Source organism: Brassica oleracea, chromosome C7 (assembly GCF_000695525.1).
Source record: "Brassica oleracea var. oleracea cultivar TO1000 chromosome C7, BOL, whole genome shotgun sequence".
NCBI lineage: Eukaryota > Viridiplantae > Streptophyta > Magnoliopsida > Brassicales > Brassicaceae > Brassica > Brassica oleracea.
In genome coordinates, this window is record NC_027754.1 from 46895906 (window position 1) to 46918060 (window position 22155).

A 22155-nucleotide genomic window follows, 5' to 3' on the forward strand; every position below is an offset into this window, starting at 1 on the left:
AGACATTAATATTAAAAATATACTATGTATGTTAATATCATTTAAATTTAATTACATATCCTATCAAATTTTTTTAAAAAAATGTTTGGATTAATAAAATTGATTTATACGTTTGCACCAATTTAATTATATATGTAATAGTTACTGAATTTTAATTATTCAATATATATTTATTATTTCATAATATATAAGAACATATAATACATAAAAAAATTTATATATATAATGTTTATTCCGCGCTAGGCGCGGATATTAATCTAGTTAATTGTTAATATAGGAACACCCGACGCATTGTATGTCTAAATATAATATACCCCGTGGTGGAGTGTCGCAAATGTCGTGTTTAGTGTCGCTTTCTCCATTTTTAATGATTCCTTCGTGCAATATTAATATTGCATATCAAACGAGTAATAAAAATGGAATATGAGCTCCATTGAGCCTATCCACCTCAGCATGAAAAATCAATCAATGAGAAATTTTTTTTTTGCCATGTCACACGTGTTGGGCTGCTCTTTTTTTTGTGATCCGTGAATTGAATTATCAGGCCCATAAGCCCAACCGAAGATAATCCCTAAAACGCTGAATCTGGGTCGATGATTTTCTTCGACAATCTCTATCTTCGTCGTTTCCAATTCTTCAACGGTTTGTCGATCAATCGCTACTCCATCTCTGTGCAATGAATACTCCGAATATCTCATTTATGGCTTCCTTTCGCCTTCCCCCTCCTAAGATTCTTTATAACACTCTTCTTCTTCCCAGATTTATCACACACAAAAATATTCTCTCAAGCGATGAATTCCAACAGCAAATCCCCTGTTTCCGGTGATCTTATCTCGAAGAAACCAAATGGTAAGGACGGTGTCTCCTCCGCCGAGCCGATCAAATCGATGGATTCCAACAGCAAATCCCCTGCTTCCGACGATCTCATATCGAAGAAACCAAATGGAAAGAACGGTGTCTCCTCCGCCGGGCCGATCAAACGTACCGGCCAAACCGGTGTCGCTTCCGCCAAAGCTGTCTCCGGCGATCCTATGTCGAAGAAATCAACCGGCAAAGCCGTTGTGTGCTCTGACGTGCCGGTCAAACGTAGCGGCGGAACCGGTGTCCCCTCTGCCAAAACTGATGAAATGGTGTTAGAGATGTTAAATTTGGACCACAGGAAGGCGAGTTAAGGTTTCGTCTGATCCATTTTTGGGAGGCTCGGACGCACTCACGAAGATTCACGAAGATACTTCTTGGTCTCATCTAAACAGGTATGCTTCCTCAATCAATAATAAAGTCTTGAATATATAAAGAACCGCTTTTCCTTAGACATGAAAATAGATTAGCACATAAATAACAAGGTGTAGTTTAAGTTTAACCCCTAACGATTTGATATAGTGTTGTTTGATAATAATCTGAGATTCTATCTGACTACAGGGTATGCACGGACCCAAGTGTAAGCTGGGCGAGTAAAGCACAGTTGGAAGAAGAATACATGAAGTAAACGTTGTGGGTGACATCATTCTTCCGATCGTGTATGCAAAACATGGATCTTAAGCATGGACCTTCTTCCCGATGCGGTGTGTAAGTTATTGATTTTTCAGTTCACCATCATTTTCCATGTGTAGATATAGATTGTTCATGTTCTATGAGGTATAGATTTTTCATCTTTTGGGAAACCAATGTGAAAGCTCTCTCAAATCAAATAAAAAAAGACATTTGCAAAACTTCTCTAATACCCTCTCTTTTGAAACTTATAATGTATTCGGTCCGTTTTGCAGGCCTGTCAAAGCCACAAGAGAATTTGAGTCATACGCATAGAGACTATGACGGACAATCAGCGAGAGTAGTGGGCCTTTCTATCCCTAATGCAACTGTAGAAACTGTATTACAAGGTGAACTTTTCCCATATAGTTTCATCTTGACTTCTTGGTTGTTTATGTGAAATGAACGGGTCTGTCTGCAGTGTGTGGCCCTTGGTAACGGGGGTTTATGCTCTAGGAATAAGTCTTTTGAAATAATCTATTACCAGAAAGCTAAGATAATGGTCCAAGGAGATGATGAAGTTACTACCTCAAGTATGAAACTAAACTCAAAGATGATGCGAGTTGAGGTGGGAGTTCTGAATAGAGGAAAAGAAAAGTTATAAATTTCACTTGATAAACACATAATATCGTTTTGAATATTTTTGTTAATTACTTAGATTTTAAGTTAAGAGTACTTGATAAGCAGTTGATGGATTTCTGTCAAATAAAAAATGAAGAATCATGAGCTTGAGTAGAAACAAAGAGGGAATAATATAAAAGCCATATCCAACCATGTCTGTGTGGGCTCCTAATAATTGTCATTAATTTTGTAAATTTTAAAGTTCTTCAAGAGGATTGGATTCATTGTGATAGGTGAATTCTTTCTCCGATGTTGATCCTCTACTCAAAAGTTAGTTTACGTACCTCCAGTACAGAAAAAAAGAATTATACACAAAAATAAATAAATTAAATTCTTTTATTTTTGTAAACTTTAAGTCAATTTAGTTAAAATATTTAAATTTTCCTTAAACATTTGAACTACAGATTGGTTATATAAATTTTCCTTAACCGAATCCTTTTCCTTCTTTTTTTGAAAAACAAAATGATTCATTCAATAGAAATCAGTTCACCACAATGATGAAGTAGAGTAGAGAGGGGCCTTTGCCAAATAGTCCCCAACCGATTTTTGATACCTAAGGATAAATGAGAAAAAAACAAAGTCGAAAAAAAAATGATAGACAATTATTAACATCCATGAGAACTCCAAAGAGTTCTCTAACCGAATTTAACATATGCATTTCTGGTGCTATTCATTTTCTATAGCTTATGTTTAGAGAAGCTTGAGAAACCAGTTCTACATTTTGTCAGTCTCTTAATAATACAACTATCTTTTAATTATTAAAAATTTAGTTATATATCTAAATTATACTCCCTCTGTTTTTATTTGTAAGTAGTTTTAGTTAAAAGTATGAATATTAAGAAAACTTTTACTTTTGAATAAATAGCATTTAATACATAAATTCAACCAATAATAAAAAATGTATGAATTATTTGATTGGTCACACAACATGTAATAAATGTAAAAAGTGCTTTGGATTATGTAAACATCATTGTGAAACAAACATTTTTTGCTAAAACTACTTACATATCAAAACAGAGAGAGTATTAAATTATTACTCCCTCCGTTTCGATTTAATTGTCGTTGTAGGGAAAAAATTTTGTTTCAAAATAAGTGTCGTTTTAGAGTTTCAATGCAAAATTTATTAATAAGATTCTCCATTTTATTTTTCTATTGGTTGAAATATAGTTAGGTGTATAGGTAATTGTGTTTTTGTTTTGGAAATATACAAAATCATATGTTTTCTTAATTTGTGTGCATAAACCTAAAACGACAATTAAAGTGAAACGGAAGGAGTATTATATTATATCTGATAGACTATGTTTGAGAGATTCATCATTGAAAATGCTTTTGATACTTTATATATAGAAGTTTTAGATACATATTATTAATATAAGTACATAATCCACAATTTCTTTAAGTTGAATGCATCTTTCCCACACTAAAAGACTAATATTGCGCTAATTAGTCCTTACGTATGGTCTACTTCTGACTGGTTTAAGATAACGTAGGATGATTGGATGAAAATTTAGGACCACTAGATTCATCACAGCTAGTCGTTTAAGATTAACCTGAAAACTATACGTGAAACCTGCAGTACGTAGGGTGTAACCGGTGACCCATGGAATGAGGAGAAACACTATGTTGCTTAATATTCCTTAAATTTTTTTACCATTCATGAGGAATAAATTTTCTTTTTCGTTCATTTGTTTGTAGATAATTATAGAACAAATCGATCCCTCGTTAATTTTGATAAGGAACCATCATTCCTAAAATTTTATTCATACTCGTTCTTTTTCTATCCATTTTTATTGTTCCTATGATGGTTACCAGTCACACCTGTAATGTATTCATAATGCAGGACCACTCTAAGGTAAATATGTGTCTCAGATTTTGCTCTAAATCAGACGTCAGAACTTTTATAGTGTTTCTTTTTGTTTTTTGTCATAAGACTTACGAATTTTTTTTTTAACTTGCACTATATTTCTTCAAATGTAATAGATCTCTGCATTCAATTACAAAAGGAATAAAAAGTCTTAGTTAGTAGAAGAACTAACAGATGAATAAAAATGTTACTAGTTTTGTTTAGATACAGAATTGCCCCAGAATCTTGAAAACTGCCCGCACTTACATCTTTGCACCGACATAACGTTTACTTTCCAGTAATGAACTGGATACAAATTCCCCTCATGGTTACTAATTTGGGCATTAATTAATGTGGATACAAAAGTCCAGCTAAGTAGAAAAGAGCGATTGGAACACTGATAACTAAGTCGATTATAGGGTATAGTAGTTGGAAGATTAACATAGTCTCCACTCTTCACATTAAGATCATGAAAAACCCATCGAGTATCAAAGGATATATATATATATATATATATATATATATATATATATATATATATGTATATCAGGTTTAACTGGTGCAAGATGGTGCAATAAAATGAAATATCCATTATTGAAGGCCTTTGTCATAAACAATCCAGACTTCAGGTATTTCAAAAAACACACCAGACACAAACTATTTAGTATTGATCAGAATTTTTGTGCATCAACCAAAGGGTCCAGCTACATTTGTATATAGCTCCCTGGAAATTCCGGAAAGTACATTGCTCCTTAGCTAACTTGCAAAAAGACTTCTTAAAAACTGAATATATCAATCAAGTTGCTAAACTGAGTCCGATAGCCAGACCAGAACCAAACCAACTCTTTGCATGAAATATCTTTTTTTTTTGGAACGCTCATGAAATATCTTCAAGTGTCTAAAATTGACAATAAACCAAATGTTATGGACCACTAAAAGATATTTCTGATTATTAAAAAATCTATCTTTATTTTCAAAGTAAAACAACGACTTTAATGGTGGACTTGAAGGCACGATATTATTCGCAGTTGATGTAAGGAAATTAATTCGAAATACATAAGGCTTATTTGACAATTCGTATTTTCCATGTAGGAACAAACTAAGAAATAACATTTTTCGTTCAACTATAAATAAAAACATAGAACGTTTCAGTCGACTGTCTAATCTGCAACCACAATTTTGACAAAATAATATAAAGCTTAAGCTTTGTATATGATCTAATTTGCATTTTGAGAACCAACGAACTTGGACTAGTAACACTTGAGGGATAATTCCAATACGATAAACCGCAGTTCGATCTCCGTTGGCCACCAAATAATTTAACATTGTACTCATATGTAACATTTCAGAGTTCGATGTACTAAATATATATTTTTAAAATTAGCTTATTAGAGAAAATAATATAAAATAGTTTATTTGTAACAAAAGCACACTTTGATTGGCCATTTAATTTGTAACAAAAGCACACTTTGATTGGCCATTTATTTGTAACAAAAGCACACTTTGATTGGCCATTTAATTTTCAAATTTAAGTTTGAATTGAAGTGTCCTTGATTATAGTTTTCTTTTCTTGGTCAGCATCATCCGTTACTCTCAGAAGAAATTTGTATCCTGCACTTATTTCCCATTACATTTCCCAACCTTCTAAATACAAGGTCATAACCAAAATATTAAAATCCTAAAGCAAATCAAAAGTATTATTGGGAAGCAAGACCTATAACTAATAGGAAGAGATGACGACGTGGCCGGCTAAATCTTCTCTGCCACAGACGGTAAGTCCGGTCTACTTTGTGCAGAGCCCACCGAACACAGACGTAGACAAGATATCAACCGGGTCGGGTCTTAGCCCGTTCGGATCACCCGTTAACCGACAGGGCCAGGTCAGTCACTACAACCATGAGTCTGTGGCCGAGTCACCTTCTACTCTACGGTCCTCAGGACCCTTGAGAAACGGATACAGTAGTCTCCAAGTGCCTGATCATGACCATCCAATCGACGAGGATGATGACGATTACGATGAAGTAAACGGTTCGGATGAGAAAAGAGGAAGGAGAACGAGGTTTTACACTTGCTTGTTGTTTACGTTTGTGCTGGCCTTCACTATCTTCTGTCTCATTTTGTGGGGAGTTTCCAAATCTTTCTCACCTATTGTCACTTTGAAGGTAATTCATAGAGCTTTGACTGTTCCGGAAATAAATTTTGCTCTTGTGAAAATTATTACATTCTCTAGAGATAAAATATTTCTCTGTTTTCGTAATTATATTTTGTGAAGTGTGAAAGCGAAATTAGTTTTACGTTTTGATTGTGTTTTTTCTTAACATGTATAGTATAACTTCCAAAATGAATTAAAAACATAAAAATAAACATAATCAGATAATCAAATGACAATGATGCCACAATAAGTGTATTTTGTGGAGTTTAAAAATTTAATATGAAGAATTATATAAATAAATTTTACGGAAAAATGAATATGTAATACATATATTTTTTAAGTATTATCAAAGTATGATAATGTTAAAAAGTATTATAAGTGTTACAAAAAAAAGTTAAAAAGTATTATAAAAAGAATAAGTATTATTCGTTCACAGAATGTTTGCATATATGTATTACTTTAACAAAACAGATTGTGTGAAATTAAATTTCTATCACAAAACTGTAATTAAAAAGGTGTTCATGTAATGTTATCTGTACATTCAGGGGATGGTAATCGAGAGCTTGAACGTGCAATCCGGGAACGACGCATCGGGAGTGCTCACAGATATGCTCACTCTAAATTCAACGGTCACGATGTTATACAAAAACCCTGCGACTTTCTTCACAGTCCATGTCCCCTCCTCTCCCCTCCAGCTCAGCTATTACCAACTCATCCTCGCCTCCGGGTAAACAATTTCACATCTTATTGCTTGAACCGGCCGGTTATATGATTTATGAACTACTTTAGTTTTTTTGGTTGTAAGGAAAAATAGATGGAAAAGTTCTCTCAACGAAGGACGACCGAGAGAATCATTGAGACCAAAGTAATAGGCATTCAAATTCCTTTGTACGGAGGCGTACCAGCTCTATACGCGCAACGAGCTAAACCAGACCGAGTTGTTTTGCCTTTGAATTTAACTTTTACGTTGCGATCACGGGGCTATGTGCCCGGCCGATTAGTCAAGACGAAGTTCTACACGAGCATGAGATTCCATGGCGATAAACTTGGCAAGAAAATTGATTTCTTGAAGTCTTGCTCTGATCATTGATAGAAATTCAGCAGCGAAATCAGTTCTTTATGTTTATTAAGTATGATTTAGGAGGTGTTATTGGTTTATATATTTTGATTGATTTAGAAATCCATATAGTATTTATAAATCCAAGTAAAATATGCAAATCCGGAGGTGTTCCCTCGGATTTGAATCTTTGTATTTTTAACAAAAAAATTCAAACAAATCCATTATAAAATCAAATATATTAGTAAATCCGTACGATTGAATAACACTTGATTTGATATAGAATTTATGAATTATTAAACCAATAACACATGATTTTAATACATATTTGAAAATCATAGAACCAATAACACTAGATTTAGTTCGGATTTTCAAATACATTAAAATACAACAACTAATAACCTCTGCTAAATTATTTTGATGAGATATATACGTGTGTGAAGGTCTGGACCAATATAAATAGGGTTGTAATTAATTTTTTTATACTACTATATTTGATCGATAATCATTATTTCCTTTTTTTTGTGAGAAATCTTTGAATAATCATAATTACAAAATTTAATTATTTCCGTTAATTTTTTTATCCATAAAATATAAAATATAATGATTTTGTTATCTTTTTGTGTAAATAAAAGAGTTGAAATTGGTGGAGATTCAATACGCTGCCGTTTTCTTAATCTCCATGCCTAGTGGTCATTAGAGCATGTTTATCCGGGGTCCTTAATGAGTTTCTTAGTGCGTGGACTCCCACAAAACCCTTAAGAATCGGTTACAAAAGCTACTAATTATGAACCGATATTAGTGAGTTTCTTACACTGTTCGCGGACCCTACTGATTCGTGGTGTCCCGCAATTGCTTTGCTTTTTAATTTTTTTTTTTAAAAAAAAAAATCTAAGAAACCCAAATGGATTTCTTAGGGATAAACATGGTCTTAGGTTCCTACTTGAACATCCTGTGACGGAATACTTCAGGGATTGAAGAAGTTTGCATGTAAACCCTTATCAGCCAAGCGCAGAGCCGATGCAACCACAAATAAAACGCTGAAAGACGCCCCTATGCTTCCCACCGATACGTTGAACCACCACATCAGACTTTCCCTTTGGGGCTGTTTAATAGAGATCCACATGAAACACGGGTACGTAAATGTAACCAGCAAGCCTATAGCTCCAATAAGAACCGCAAGATAAGGCAAGAACGTGAATCCAACGGCTACAAAGAAACAAACCAAACACAAGAACACACGAAACATCATCCGGACAAAGACGGAGCAAGGCTTGTGTCTCTTGGTCGTGTACACCATCTCTGCGTTGTCACAAGCTGGCATTAAGTTTATCGGATATGAACATAAGCAGTTGATGATGAACGTGATGTGTATGAAACAAGCGGCTCGTTTTGAGTAGTCTTGTTCGTAAAGTTCCAAGTAGTTGCCTATTGGACCTCCTGTGGCCGGTATCTATCATATATAAGAATTAATATTAAAGTTCAAACACATAAAAGCAATAATAATAATATATACTAGTGTTGGATTTTGACATACCTTGTCACCGTATGCCCAATATACAACAATGGCTACTAGAAACATACAAACTGCAATGAACACATGAGAGATCACCACAGCTCTCCACATTGTCTTTCTCGAAGGATTTTTTGAATCGGAAGGAAGAGTACCCTACAAAAATATCACAAGAAACCTTGTCAATACTATCCTAATTAAAGTTGTATATAAATAAGTTTTAAAATGCTACTTTTCTTAGTATAATCTTAAGACCTGTATCTCGAGGATGAGGTTGTTCCCGCGAAATGATATAGCTATCAATCCAATGGCGTTAAAAATGGTATCGAAACTTGTATCCTTTGTAGCGTAAGAGATATTGTTTTGATTCCTATGTGGAATACTAGCTAAAGGTAAACTCCAGATTGCGGTGCAGTATGCTATGGCCATAACACCACCGATCAACGAGAGTCCAAAAAGAGAATTTAGATTTGGAAACTGACACATGACCACCGCGAGGCAGCTGAAGATCACGAAGCATTGCAAGGTAGTAAGTGGCACTTTGCCATCTTCAGACATAATGCGTACAAGTTGTTTTATTGTTTTTCCACCGGTTATAACCAGAATCGAACAAGCTCCTCCTGAGAGATACATCACAGGGAATATTCCAAGAAGTTTCCCCAGCTTCACACCTATTATATTGTTATCGTGACATAACGTTAAAATTGTTGCATGACAAAAAACGACAAAGTTCTAAAGAATTTAGTATTTACCGAATGAAGCAATTGCGAGTCTCAAGTATCTGCTGAAACGTATTCCGTGTACGGCTTCGTGGAGATGAACAAGAAGCCATATCGTGTAAAGCTTCCATGCAAATCCAACCGTTAAAATTATCACTCCCCATACCCTGGAAAAAAAACTTTCTGATTATGGTAAGAATTGAAAGAGAAGTTAATGAAAAGAGAGAGTTTTATTTGAAATGAGATTTTACCATCCTAGTGCTGCGAAAGCTGCAGGAAGAAGAAGAACTTGTAAACCAAGTCCCGAGCAGAAAAGATGAAACGTTGCCGTATAAACATTCCCTTTTCTTGATTCTGTGATCGGCAGCCACTCTTCTAACGGAATCCGCCCACCATCTCCGTCGGAGGTTGGCTGTGGATCCTTGGAGAGTGTTTGTGACATAAATGAAGGAGAACCACCACGTTCTTGTGATTCTAAATCAAACAATGTGGCCGATGCTTTTTTTGACATTGTATAAAATATTAAAAACCCTTTTTGTTTCTCTCTCTCTCTCTCGAGGATTCAACGTACAGCCACAAATTGAATGAGCTATGCATTCTTCCTCTCCATTCACTGGATTATATAGTTAAATTATCGGGAACGTGCGTAATTGGGAAGGTGCGTTATTAAATTTACTTGGGAGTATTTTATAGAGGTCATTTAAAATTTCGTCTCTTAAGTACATTTTCATTATTGTATATATATTTTCCTTAGGTCGGACTCTATATAATCAAATCAAATAAAATCAATAATACTTAAAGAATATTGGTGCACATGATATCTATAATTGATAACACATTATCATTATTAATTCATCATAATTATATACAATATGTTGAGTGTGGGCGAGTTGAAACAAGAAATCAATTATAAACACTGGGAGTGATAAGATAATGACATAAGAATAATGACGTAATCAGTTATGTCACTTTCAAATACTGAAAAGTGAGACCCACGCGACGTGTATAAATCGAAGTCTTCTGATTTTGTTGGGTGGTGGCTTTATAACTCAAGTGGGTCTGGTCGGGTGCAAAAGTTTCTAATCTGGTTTGCGTTTAAATTGCTGACCTTCTAGTCAAACAAGCGTCAATATTGTGCCGAACTTCCTTCGTCTCTTTGGTTACACGATTTAAATGTTTAATACATCCAATCGCTTCTGACTCTACTTTTTATATAAAGGGTCGGCATCTAGTCATATAATTTTACAACATTTAAGTGAGGATTAAAATTGCACATTAATTATGTGAACGAAAGATTTGAAAGTAGTTTTTAACCCCGTGGCCGTGGGTTCGATTACCACAGACGGCGTTACTTAACCTTTTTTAGTTTACAAAAAAAAAAAAGATTTGAAAGTAGTTTTTAACTCTAGTTGGTCACCAATTAAATGAGGGATAATTGCATTTTTACTATCGGTATTGACAAGTTAGGCTTGGTAGGAAGCATGTATCTTGCTTTTTGGGGGTATATGTGATCAGTTATCTGTATTAAATGCCCTATTGGGAAGATTAATGAATGAGCACCAACCGATAGGATTTTATTATTTCAAATTCAATATTTTTTAAAAAAATAAATAAAATATTATCAAGTTATATTATGTTTTTTTTTAAAAAATGTAAAAAAAAAATAGCTGCTACAGAAAAAAAATTAAAAAAATATTTTTAACGTCGTCAGCAAAACACTAAACCCTAAATCCTAATTCCTAAACCCTAAATCCTAATCCCTAAACCCTAAACCCTAAACCCTTGGGTAAACTCTAAACCTTTGGGTAAACTCTAAACCCTTGGGTAAATCCCTCTGTTCAAAAACGCGGACGTCTAGCCGAATAATCGGCCGCCTAGGCGCTTGGCGTCAGGGTTCCGTGGCGAATAAGCTCAAGTCGGCTTATTTAATCGGACCCCACTAATTCGGCCGCGTAATCTGATTAATCGATACTATACTGATTTTTAACCGATTATTTCCGCGTAATTTTAAACTTTATTGGAAGTTATTGGGCTTGTAGATTAACGAAGTGAGCTTGAGTTTATTTATAGATGTCTCGAGAAGTGTTTTTGTTTATAATAGTCGATGTGGGATTTTAAGTTTTCAAGTTTTTCCGTTTTTTCTTTGCTTTATATTTGCTCATTTGACAGGATTAGAATACATCACACTAAATACCTCTCTTCCAATATTTTACATTTTGACAGATCTTATTGGTTCAGTTTTTACCAATAAAAATCTAGAACGTTCGACTTTGATGATATTATACAAATATAGTATATTTGTACAGTGTATGTGAAATTAATTTAGTTTGTTTGTCTGAATATTTGTAACTGGAAATATACATTTATTTTAACAATTAAATTTTGTTAGAATTTCATATATATAGTTTTCAGTATTAGTATATACCCAAATTATCACATTATAATATATTTTATATTATATATTAGATTTTAAATACAAATAGAATAAAAATTATTAATAAACTAGTCCCCGCGTATTCCCCGCTTAATCCCCAATTTTTTGGTAATTCGCTAGGCCCGAGATTGCCGTCCGACTAGCGCCTAGCGTAGTTTCGAACATTGGTAAATCCTAAACTCTAAATAAAAACACTAAACCCTAAAACTCTAAACCCTAAATCCTAAACCCTAAACCCTTGAGTGTTTTAGTGTTTTGTGATTTTGATTTAGAGTTTAAGATTTATCTTAGAGTTTAGGGTTTACCCAAGGGTTAGGGTTTAGGATTTAGGGATTAGGATTTAGGGTTTAATGTTTTGCTGACGACGTTAAAAATATTTTTTTCGTAATTATTACTATTTTTTATTTATTTTTTTTTACCTTTTAATTTTAAAAAAACAATATAATTTGACAATATTTTGTTTAATTTTTTAAAAGATATCAAATATGAAATAACACAATCCTATTGATTGGTGAACCTAGAGGTTCACCCTAGGAGGTGAACCAAGAATAAGTCTTAATGAAATGCTAGATTTTTTTTTGAAAAAAAAGGGTTATCTGTATTAAAAGCTAACCTAATACTCCTAGTTGGTATCTGAATATCCATTAAACTTGAGATATTTAATCAGATTTCTATGTAAATATTAAAATAATGAAAATATAATGTACCCTTTAACCAAATAGAATTTGCAATATGTTTTTCCAAACTCACTTTCCAGTTTCTACTCCATACATAAAAACTTTTTTTTTTTGAAAATTAATTTTTTATTTCTTTCTTAATAATTTCGTTTTCTGTATCTACACAAAAGACTGAATTTTAAAAATGTTGCAATTTAAATAAATATAGATATACTAAAATGTAAATAATTATGAATTTACGTATACTCAAATGATAACTACGTTCAATCTTTTAATAAACTGGATATAATATTTATAGCCTATTCGAGTAATATTTTTTCTTCAGTTTACAATAACTGTCCATGATTCTAAAATACTCCTTAATTAAGTTGTTTTCTTTGATAAAAATTAATTAATTAAGTTGTTTCATCGTGATTATAGATCAACGTATTGAAAATTCATAAGTAAACGTATCTTTTATTTTCGTATCTTATTGGAGGAAATGAAAGCAAAATATAAAAATATTTGTTGTGGTTCATAAATTGTGAGCCCATGTGAATGCTCGCAATTTAAGTAATTTTGGGTAAGTATCACATGTGCAGATGATTAGTACCTTAAAGAGGGTCAGTCTCTTAACAAGTGCAGATGATTAGTATGACGCTTTATGATAGATAAAGGGATAAACATGAAGATTTCATCTTCCTAATATATATGATTTAGACTTATCTCTAGCTAACTTAGGATCTCATATGTTGTATATATAGTCATGACATTGAATCAATAAACTCACGCTTTCATAACATATTTCATGGTATCAGAGCTACAAGATTCTTACCTAATTTTTTTTTAAACACATATCTTTTTGTTCTACTACTACAACGATGGGTGATGATAATTCGTCATCCACTGATGCTTCTAATCTACCTCTTGCGGCACCATCAGCTGTTACAGCTTCTTCGCCATACTACTTACACCCATCTGATAATCCAAGGTCTCTAATTACATCTGTCCTGCTCAGCAGTGACAACTATTCAGAGTGGTCAATAGAACTTTGAAATTCTTTACAGGCTAAGCAGAAGACCGGCTTCATAGATGGCACCATACCAAAACCAGATACGGACCCGGAACGTTCTCGCTGGCTAGCTGCTAATTCAATGATTGTTAGATGGATTCGAACATCAATACATGCCAAAGTTCGTTCAACTGTCATGTTTGTTCCTGAAGCACATAAACTTTGGGAAACTCTTCGCTTTCGCTTCTCGGTCAAAAACGGTACTCGTCTACACTAGCTTCAGGATGCAATTAACAACTGCAGACAAGGAGGTCAATCTGTACTAGACTACTATGGGAAGAGCTACAAAATCTTCGTACTTCACGACCTTGTACTTGCACTGTGGCTGCAGATATAGAGAAGGAACGTGAAGATGCTCGAGTTCATAAGTTCTTATTTGGACTTGATGATTCTCGGTTCATGTCTCTCCGTTCGCGTATTACTGATGAAGATCCCTTACCTGATCTCAATATTGTTTACTCTCGAGTTATTCGAGAAGAACAAAATATGACTACTACCAAGACTACAAAACAATGCTCAGATGTTCTTGGATTTGCAGCAAAAACAGAGACAAGCAAATGCGTTTCTACTACTAAAAATACAAGTTATCGCTCGCGTGATCCTAATCGTTCATGTACTCATTGTGGACGCACATGACATGAGGTCTCTGAGTGTTTTATGCTTCACGGTTATCCAGAATGGTATCAAGAACAATATCAACGTTCAACCACCGCATCTCCGGGACAGAACTCACAAAGCTCTCATGGAGGAAGAGGAGGACGGTCAGGAGGGATGCGAGGACGTGGTCGTGGACGAGCTTCACATACAACGGCCTCCATCAACAATGATCAAATAGCCTCGTTGATTACATTACTTCATAATCAACAATCCAATCTAACCTCAGAACGTTTGTCGGGTAAAACACATATTACTGATGTTATTATTTGACACATGAGCCTTTCATCACATGACTGGTGACTTATCATTACTCTCCAACGTCACAGATATACAACCTTCCTTTGTTACTTTCCCGAATGGAAAAGCTTCTCATGCTACTAAACACATGACTTTGCAACTAAGCAAAGATTACTTCCTTCGCGATGTTTTATTTGTGCCGGACTTTGACTGCACACTTACCTCGGTTTCAAAATTATTGAAACAAACTGGCTGCATTGCGATATTTATTGATACGTTGTGTGTTTTATATGACCGTTTTTTGAGGACTCTGATTGGAGCAGGTGAAGAGCGAAAAGGAGTTTACTATTTTACGGGGGTCAAAGTCGCACGGGCTAATGCAGCAACATCGTCGAAACCTACTTCAGCGGTACTGTGGCATCGTCGTCTTGGGTACCCATCTTACAAAGTTTTGTTTACTCTACCGGTTTTTAACAGTTTTAAATTAGATCCCCATGATTTTAGTCAAAGTTTCCTGATAGTTTTAATAGATCTCGTCTATTTAGATTTCGATCGTTTGGCTTAAGTCGAGATTTCCTCCAAACTCGGTCATTAATTCTGAATACGGCCGGACGAGCTCAATGTAAACATCTACAAATACATAACCTTTTTTCTTCAGAGTTCAAATGAAGGGACATACATTATACATATGATAAAGTTAAGCTTGATAACGACGTGACTTAATGGATTTAGCTACACACATAAATATTAATTATTTATACTAACCTCATTTTCTTTTTAAACAAAGTCTAACCAGACAACTTTCTCAAAAAAAAAAGTTTCACCAGACAGACGCTTTATGTAGTGATAGTCCACGTGGAGCGATCCTGCCTCGGATTGAAATTAATGTTTTGTCTTGTGGCATTTATGAACGGAAAGATGTGTCGCAAATAGTGTCATTTTCAAAATTAATTTGCTAAACCGCATGTTCCTCTTAAAGGGTCTATAGGGTCTGATTGGTAAGGATTATAATTTTAAAATTTTTGCTGTAACAGATTTTTTGCTGCCGCTTTAGATTTTATTGCTGTAGAATTTTATGGAAAACACTAAAAAATTACTTTGGATATTTGGCTCTGCAGAGCACTTGTACAGCTGTAGGTCATTTCAAGAGTTGTGGTTTCAAAAAAAAAAATTTAATCTTAATTGCTCTGAATTTGATGTTTTAGAAATAAATAGAGCTATAGACAACACATACAACAACTACCGATCACTCCGTAGATTTGAATAAATGATACAAATGGTTTTATCTGATTTTGGGACGCTAAGCTCAAGTCAAAGACATGGTTGGTTTGCGATATATTGTGTTTGATTTTTGATGGTATACTAGTTGGAAGTACTTTTGATGTCGGTCGATATACTAGTTGGAAGTACTTTTGACTCGTCATTTTTCTTCTAAAACGAACTTGAGTTTTTTTTTAAACAATGAAATATGAATTCAACAACAATACAACTAGTGTGTAATGCAGAAAGAAAGAATAAAACAATACAACTAGTGGTTGTCGCCGCTCTATTCTGAGGAGCCAAAGTTCCAAAAGCAGCAGTAGCCAATAAGTAAAGCCTCAATGGACACAAGTATCGCTATGTCGGATCACACCAACTACATTCCAAAAAAAATGTTTATAATGTTATCCAAAACTCAATAAAAAGTTATGGAATAAATAAATTTTGGAATAAATAAAAGTTTATATGAACGCTTCTGCCATAACACTGCAGCTTCAGAAGAAGTCAAAGATAAATTAGGGTTTCTTCTGCTGATTCTAGTTGCTTTTACCAATTTACAGTTCTCCCTTGGCAGCCTAAAAATCTCAGAACCCACAAGGAATGTCTTATGATCAGTACTTCTAAGCCGCAACTGTATGTTATATTTCATAAAGAAATCTGTTTGTTCACTTAGCTTGGTCTATATTCGTTAGTCCTCAAACCCAGAGCTTCGCAAACTCTCGATAATACTTAGAACCACAAGCCCAAGCCCATCGGAGCTGAGTCCAAAGTTAACTAACAAGAATTTGTCTCTTTCTTCAATGAATGAACGTTCAGAGAGCTGAATAAGTTTAGGGTTTCGTATCTTATCGATTCTCCCTACAACCACCTATCTTAACGCATAAACAATAAGGAAAAAGTGATATGGACCTCACAGAGAAAGCAACCGCACGATGAGTGACTCTGCACTTAGAGACTCTTACATACATGAACGATAGAGCCTCTCTGATCATGCTAGATAAACAAGACATCTATTCACATTCATCAAAGCCTGAGTCGACATGATGCTCATATAAAATGAAAAAAGTAAAACGAAACTCTCTCTTAACTCTTAAAATGGAAGAACTCATGCATATGCATATTTTTATATTATTATTAGCGATGTTTATGCATTGATGTGCACGAGTGATTCTATACCTTATTGGCTTTGTTAAAAGAAAATCCAGTAAGGCTTGTCTCCTTGGAGATGATGATACCAGCACCATTCATGCATATATTCACTCTCAAAACCTCATGTCCAACCAATAAATATTAGCACATTACACTTCATGACACAACTACTAGAGCTTTAAAAATACTTGAAAGAGATCAAACTCTGTAGTGTAGGAGGCAGACAAGATTTTCACCAACCTTCAAAAAGATTAAGATAAGCTGGTGCACATGAATGTATACGCAAGTGGTGCTGATACCATATGCCTCAAAGGAGACAAAACCTGCTGTCTTACCATTACAATCTATTTATAAAATAGTTTCATGTGATCAAATCAGAATCAAGATTTGAACTACCTAAAGATTCCTCATGTCTCTCTTCCTTATTGTTATATATATATGTATTGACAATAGAGCCAATGGAAAGACAGAACAAACACAAAAGCATTTTCTACATCTGAAAACAAAAAAAAAATGGCTGTTTCTTTTCATGCTCGTTCTAACAGCGTCCCCTCTTTACAACACCCACAAGCTGCTTATGTCGATGAGCAGTTGACCAGATTAAGATCTTCTGAGGCAGTCTCTTCATCTTCCAGCTCTTCCATCTACCAAAGACTAAGCAACCTTCAAGATTTATATGATTCTCTTGAGAAAATGATTCGCCTATCTATCGCCAACCAGACTTTATCTCAAGATCAGATCGAGAAGCTTATTGATGGATCCCTCATGATCTTGGATTTGTGCAACGCCTCCAAGGACGCTTTGTCGCAGATGAAAGAAGGTTTCAAAGAGATTCAATCTATTCTACGGAGAAAGCGTGGAGATCTATCAGCAGAGGTCAAGAAATACTTAGCCACAAGAAAGTCTCTCAAAAAGTCATTCCAAAAAGTGCTCAAGAACTTGAAAGTGGGACAGAACAAAGAGACCACGAGTAGATCATTGGTTGTGTTTGGACAAACAGAAGGTGTAACAGTTGCTTTGTTTGAATCTCTGTTTAGTTTCATGTCCGGATCAAAGGCCTGTGGAAAATGGTCATTGGTTTCGAAGGTTATGAGCCAGAACAAAGCTACATGTGAAGCTGAAGCAAATGAATTCACAAGAGTGGATTATGTGTTTCAATCTGAGAAGTTATTGAAGATGGAAGATGTGCAGATGCTAGAGTCGTGCATTCAAGATCTTGAAGATGGAATTGAGTCACTCTCAAAGTCAATGATCAAATACAGAGTCTCACTTCTTAACATCGTATAGGTCTTTGCGCCTGTAAAGTTTTGTACGGAAATGGAAATGTTAATATACATGTAAATGAGAATAGAAACAAACAATATTTTGGTCATATAACCTTTGATACTGTCTATCTATACTGTTCGTACTTTTTTGCCTAAATCTTTACTCATTAAAGAACCTTCAAGAAACAAGTCAACGAACAAGTAAAAAATCTTTGGAAAGGATGCCGTCTGATGAGTAAAACCCATTGATCACTAAGCGTGATCAGACCATAGGACTTGTTAGTTGTAACTTTCACCGCAGGAAACTGGACATACTTGAATTTTCTTCTGGTTGTATCGTCTATTTTCTAAAGTGTTACTAATTAAGATATTATGCAATTCTTTTCCTACTAATAAAATCCACAGATATTGTTACTCTGTTTTGATTCATTAGCTTTAACCCTAGTGTAAATATTTTCTGACGGACTTTGTCACAATCAAAGTCTGGATAAAGTACTAAAGTTGTAAAGGCTTAAGCCTCCTTCCTTCTTCTAGCTTCCCAATAAACAACCATAAATAAAATAATTGAATGTGCACGAGGTTACTCTGCATCTTATTGTCTTTGTTTAAAAGAAAAAATCTAGCATGGCTTGTATTGAAATAAAACCAGTCATGGATATTTATATATTCCACTTCGTGTCATTAGCATTTAAAAAGTGGGAGAAATCAAATCTTGCAATGTAGGTTGCAGACAAGATCTGCGTTAACCAACGAAGATTTAAGTTAACTAAGATGGTGCACATGAATGCATCCACCACGAGCTGCGCTAATATTATATTATTAAGTTAGACATTGCCTTACTGGTTTTGCATGTACCTAAACCAATAAGATGTAGAATCGTTATCACAGCAACATTATTTTATAAGATAATCAATGTGACTAAATCTGAATCATATATTTTTCAATTATTATTATTATTGCTTGATGACATTTCAAAATCATCGCTGTCACAGACCATGTATTCCATCACTCAAGGGTGTATAAAAGCTTTGACAACATAGTCGATGAAGACCAGAACAAAACATCCTTCATCTCTCTAACACAAAATGGCAGTCTCCTTCCATGTGCGCTCTCACAGTTACCCTTCAAGACAACACCCTCAAGCAGCTCACATCGATGAGCAGTTGACCAGGCTGAGATCTTCTGAAGCAACTTCAAGCTCCTCCATTTGCCAAAGACTAAACAACCTTCAAGATTTACATGATTCTCTTGAAAAGATGATTCGTCTATGTATCACCAACCAGGCGTTATCTCAAGAACAAATTGAGAAGCTTCTTGAAGGATCTCTCAAGATCTTAGATCTATGCAACATTTCCAAGGACGGTTTGTCTCAGATGAAAGAATGTCTCATGGAGATCCAGTCGATTCTATGACGAAAGGGTGGAGATATATCTAGCGGGTCAAGAAATACTTATCCTCAAGAAAGTCTCTCAAGAAAACATTCCAAAAAAGTAGTCAAGAATTTGAAAGTGGGACAAAACAAAGAGAGCCAAGAGTCTTTGGCTGTGTTTGGAGAAGCAGAAGCTGTAACAGTTGCTCTGTTTCAGTCTCTGTTTAGCTTCATGTCCGGATCAAAGGCTTGTGCCAAATGGTCTATGGTCTCAAAGCTGATGAACCAGAACAAAATTAACTTAGAAGCAAATGAATTCACACTGGTGGATTTGGAGTTTCAATCAGAGAAGTCATTGAATATTGAGGATGTGCAGATCCTAGAGTCATGTATTCAAGATCTTGAAGATGGACTTGAATCACTCTCAAAGTCTTTGATCAAATACAGAGTCTCAATTCTTAACATTCTTTAGGTCACTGGAACCTACAAAATTTTGTACAGAAAGAAAATGTAAATCTAAATGAGAATATACAAATTTACCATATAAGTTTGCTTTTTATTTATCTCTATGTTCTTACCATACATTAAGCTACAAATATACACAAACAAACAAACGATAACAAATTATCCACATATACAAAACGGTTATACAAAAGCAAGTTTTACTGCATTATTGATTTTATTAAAGATAGCTAAATTTATTAAAAGAGATAAATCATGTAAAACATAATGTTTAAAATCCGATTTATACGACTCAAATCGATTTAAACCATTTTAACTCGGTTTAAGTTATTTTAAAACAAGTTAATACGGTTTAAATTAATATAAATCTGTTACATTAATTAATAATTTTAGTAAAAATTCACAAATTTTTCTAATTTCTTTTATTTTTTTACCTAATTTTAACAGTGAAAATACCTCCAATAACACAAAGAAAGAGGCAAAGATGGCAGAAGTGTAAGCCTTGGAGAAATCAAAGCATGCCTGATTCTTGGGATTATAGAGCACCCATGTGGAGGAGAAGTTGTTCCCTTCACTATAAAGAATGAGCCTCTGTCTCAATGTCTCTGAGATAGATGTGGCGAGCCCAAATTTGTTTCATCAGCTTAAATGAACCGATTTCATGGAATGTAAACCGGAAAGTGGAATAAAATGTAAATCGAGTCAAAGAAGTGAACATTTAACAATATCAAAAAGAGGAAAAAATCATAATCAAGCAAATAACTGATAAACGATTTAGTGGAAAGTTCAATGATTGATATCAAAAACAGCATGAAATGTAACTAAGTTTATAATAAGAACGATCGATGTGTATATTTTGTTTGGTCTTTTGAAATTTATCTAACCAAGATTCATGAATAATCCAAACTAATTTTGTGCAATCCAAAATTGGAGAGAGAGAGAGAGAGAGAGAGAGAGAGATTAATAAAAATTGCAAATCAGTGTCATGTATAGAACTCAAAGAATGATGAATGCTCTTGAGAAGACTATTTTCATCAATAAATGTTGATAACTAATAAATGCAATAAAGATTAATGATGAATAAGTACTATTTTATAAGCTTTTTGAATTAGAATGAATAATGGTTGATTTAGAATATTGAGTTATGTCACTTCTAAAATTGCTAACTAAAAGTTCAATGTAAAAATGATGATTTAGAAGCAGAATCATCATTTTCTCATTTATCTTTTTGCTTTTAACTTGTTAATTTTTTGTGATTAGATAAACACACTATTTGTCAACAAATATTACTTATTAAACTAATAGTGCTTTAAATAACTCAATTTTATTGTTTTGATGATTCAATGTTTTTTTTTATTTCTACTCAATAATGTTTTTAACATTTACAAGTAAATCAATGTTTCACTTGTCTTTATTTGAATTTATTTTCGATAACATATGATGCCACTTATACAGCAGAAAAGTTGTCAGTCTTATTTTGACAAAATGATATGTTCTATTTCTATAACAAACTTACCATATAAATTTACATTTTCCACTTAATTTTACCACAAATTACATCAAGTTATAATTTATCTTTCAACTCGATTTTAATTTATACATCGAGTTAATCGAGTTAATGATCGTCCAAGCTTTTATGTGAAATATAGGATGTTTTCACATTGTAGATAAATTTTAAATGTAATAAAAAGAACCACACACATTAAAAAAACCATGTCATCAATAAAACATGAGTAATATTAAGATTCAGACTACATGGACCGAAACTGGACTAAAAATCTTAAAAGGTAAAACCAATGAAGAGAGACGTAAGTAAATGTTTCATCTAGATTTTTAGATGAGATTTTGCAAACAAGTTAGACCTATTTAAAGATATGTAACTGTAAATTCTATTATAAAAAGAAAGATCTCGTCTGGAAGAAAAACAAAGAAATGCTTGAATACTTTTTTAGTTCTGGTTTGGCTACAAGTTGCATGCAACATTTATCGAGGAAAGTTTTGTAAGAAAAACATTTATCGAGGAAAGAAAGAGGAAAACTGCATGACTAATGTTTTCATGTGTAGATGCATAAAACATTTCAATACAACATACTAGCAGAGCTTAGTTGAATCCAAGTGACAAATGATGTACATAGGTAAAATACATATAAGCATGTTCCTGG

General features: G+C 33.9%; 3 protein-coding genes and 1 pseudogene across 3 annotated transcripts; 3 read left to right on the forward strand and 1 right to left on the reverse strand.

Annotated features, from left to right (window-relative positions):
- Positions 1–5662: 5662 nt before the first annotated feature.
- LOC106305362 lies at positions 5663–7279 on the forward strand. The gene is given in 3 exon segments (XM_013741743.1): positions 5663–6153; positions 6689–6870; positions 6933–7279. Coding segments are annotated over 3 exon segments (912 nt in total). The 5' UTR covers positions 5663–5724; the 3' UTR covers positions 7234–7279.
- A 531-nt stretch (positions 7280–7810) lies between these two features.
- LOC106304591 (lysine histidine transporter-like 7) lies at positions 7811–10025 on the reverse strand. Its single transcript, XM_013740995.1, has 6 exons — positions 9684–10025; positions 9466–9599; positions 8969–9384; positions 8738–8869; positions 8136–8653; positions 7811–7900 (listed from the first exon to the last, which is right to left on the reverse strand). Exons 1-5 carry the CDS (start codon positions 9941–9943, stop codon positions 8168–8170), a joined length of 1428 nt encoding a protein of 475 aa, XP_013596449.1. The 5' UTR covers positions 9944–10025; the 3' UTR covers positions 7811–7900; positions 8136–8167.
- Positions 10026–17410: 7385 nt separating this feature from the next.
- Positions 17411–18233, forward strand: LOC106305498. The gene has a single exon (XM_013741862.1). The coding sequence runs from the start codon at positions 17411–17413 to the stop codon at positions 18182–18184; it is 774 nt and encodes a 257-aa protein (XP_013597316.1). The 3' UTR covers positions 18185–18233.
- A 949-nt stretch (positions 18234–19182) lies between these two features.
- Positions 19183–20003, forward strand: LOC106305096 (annotated as a pseudogene).
- The last annotated feature ends 2152 nt before the right edge of the window (positions 20004–22155 follow it).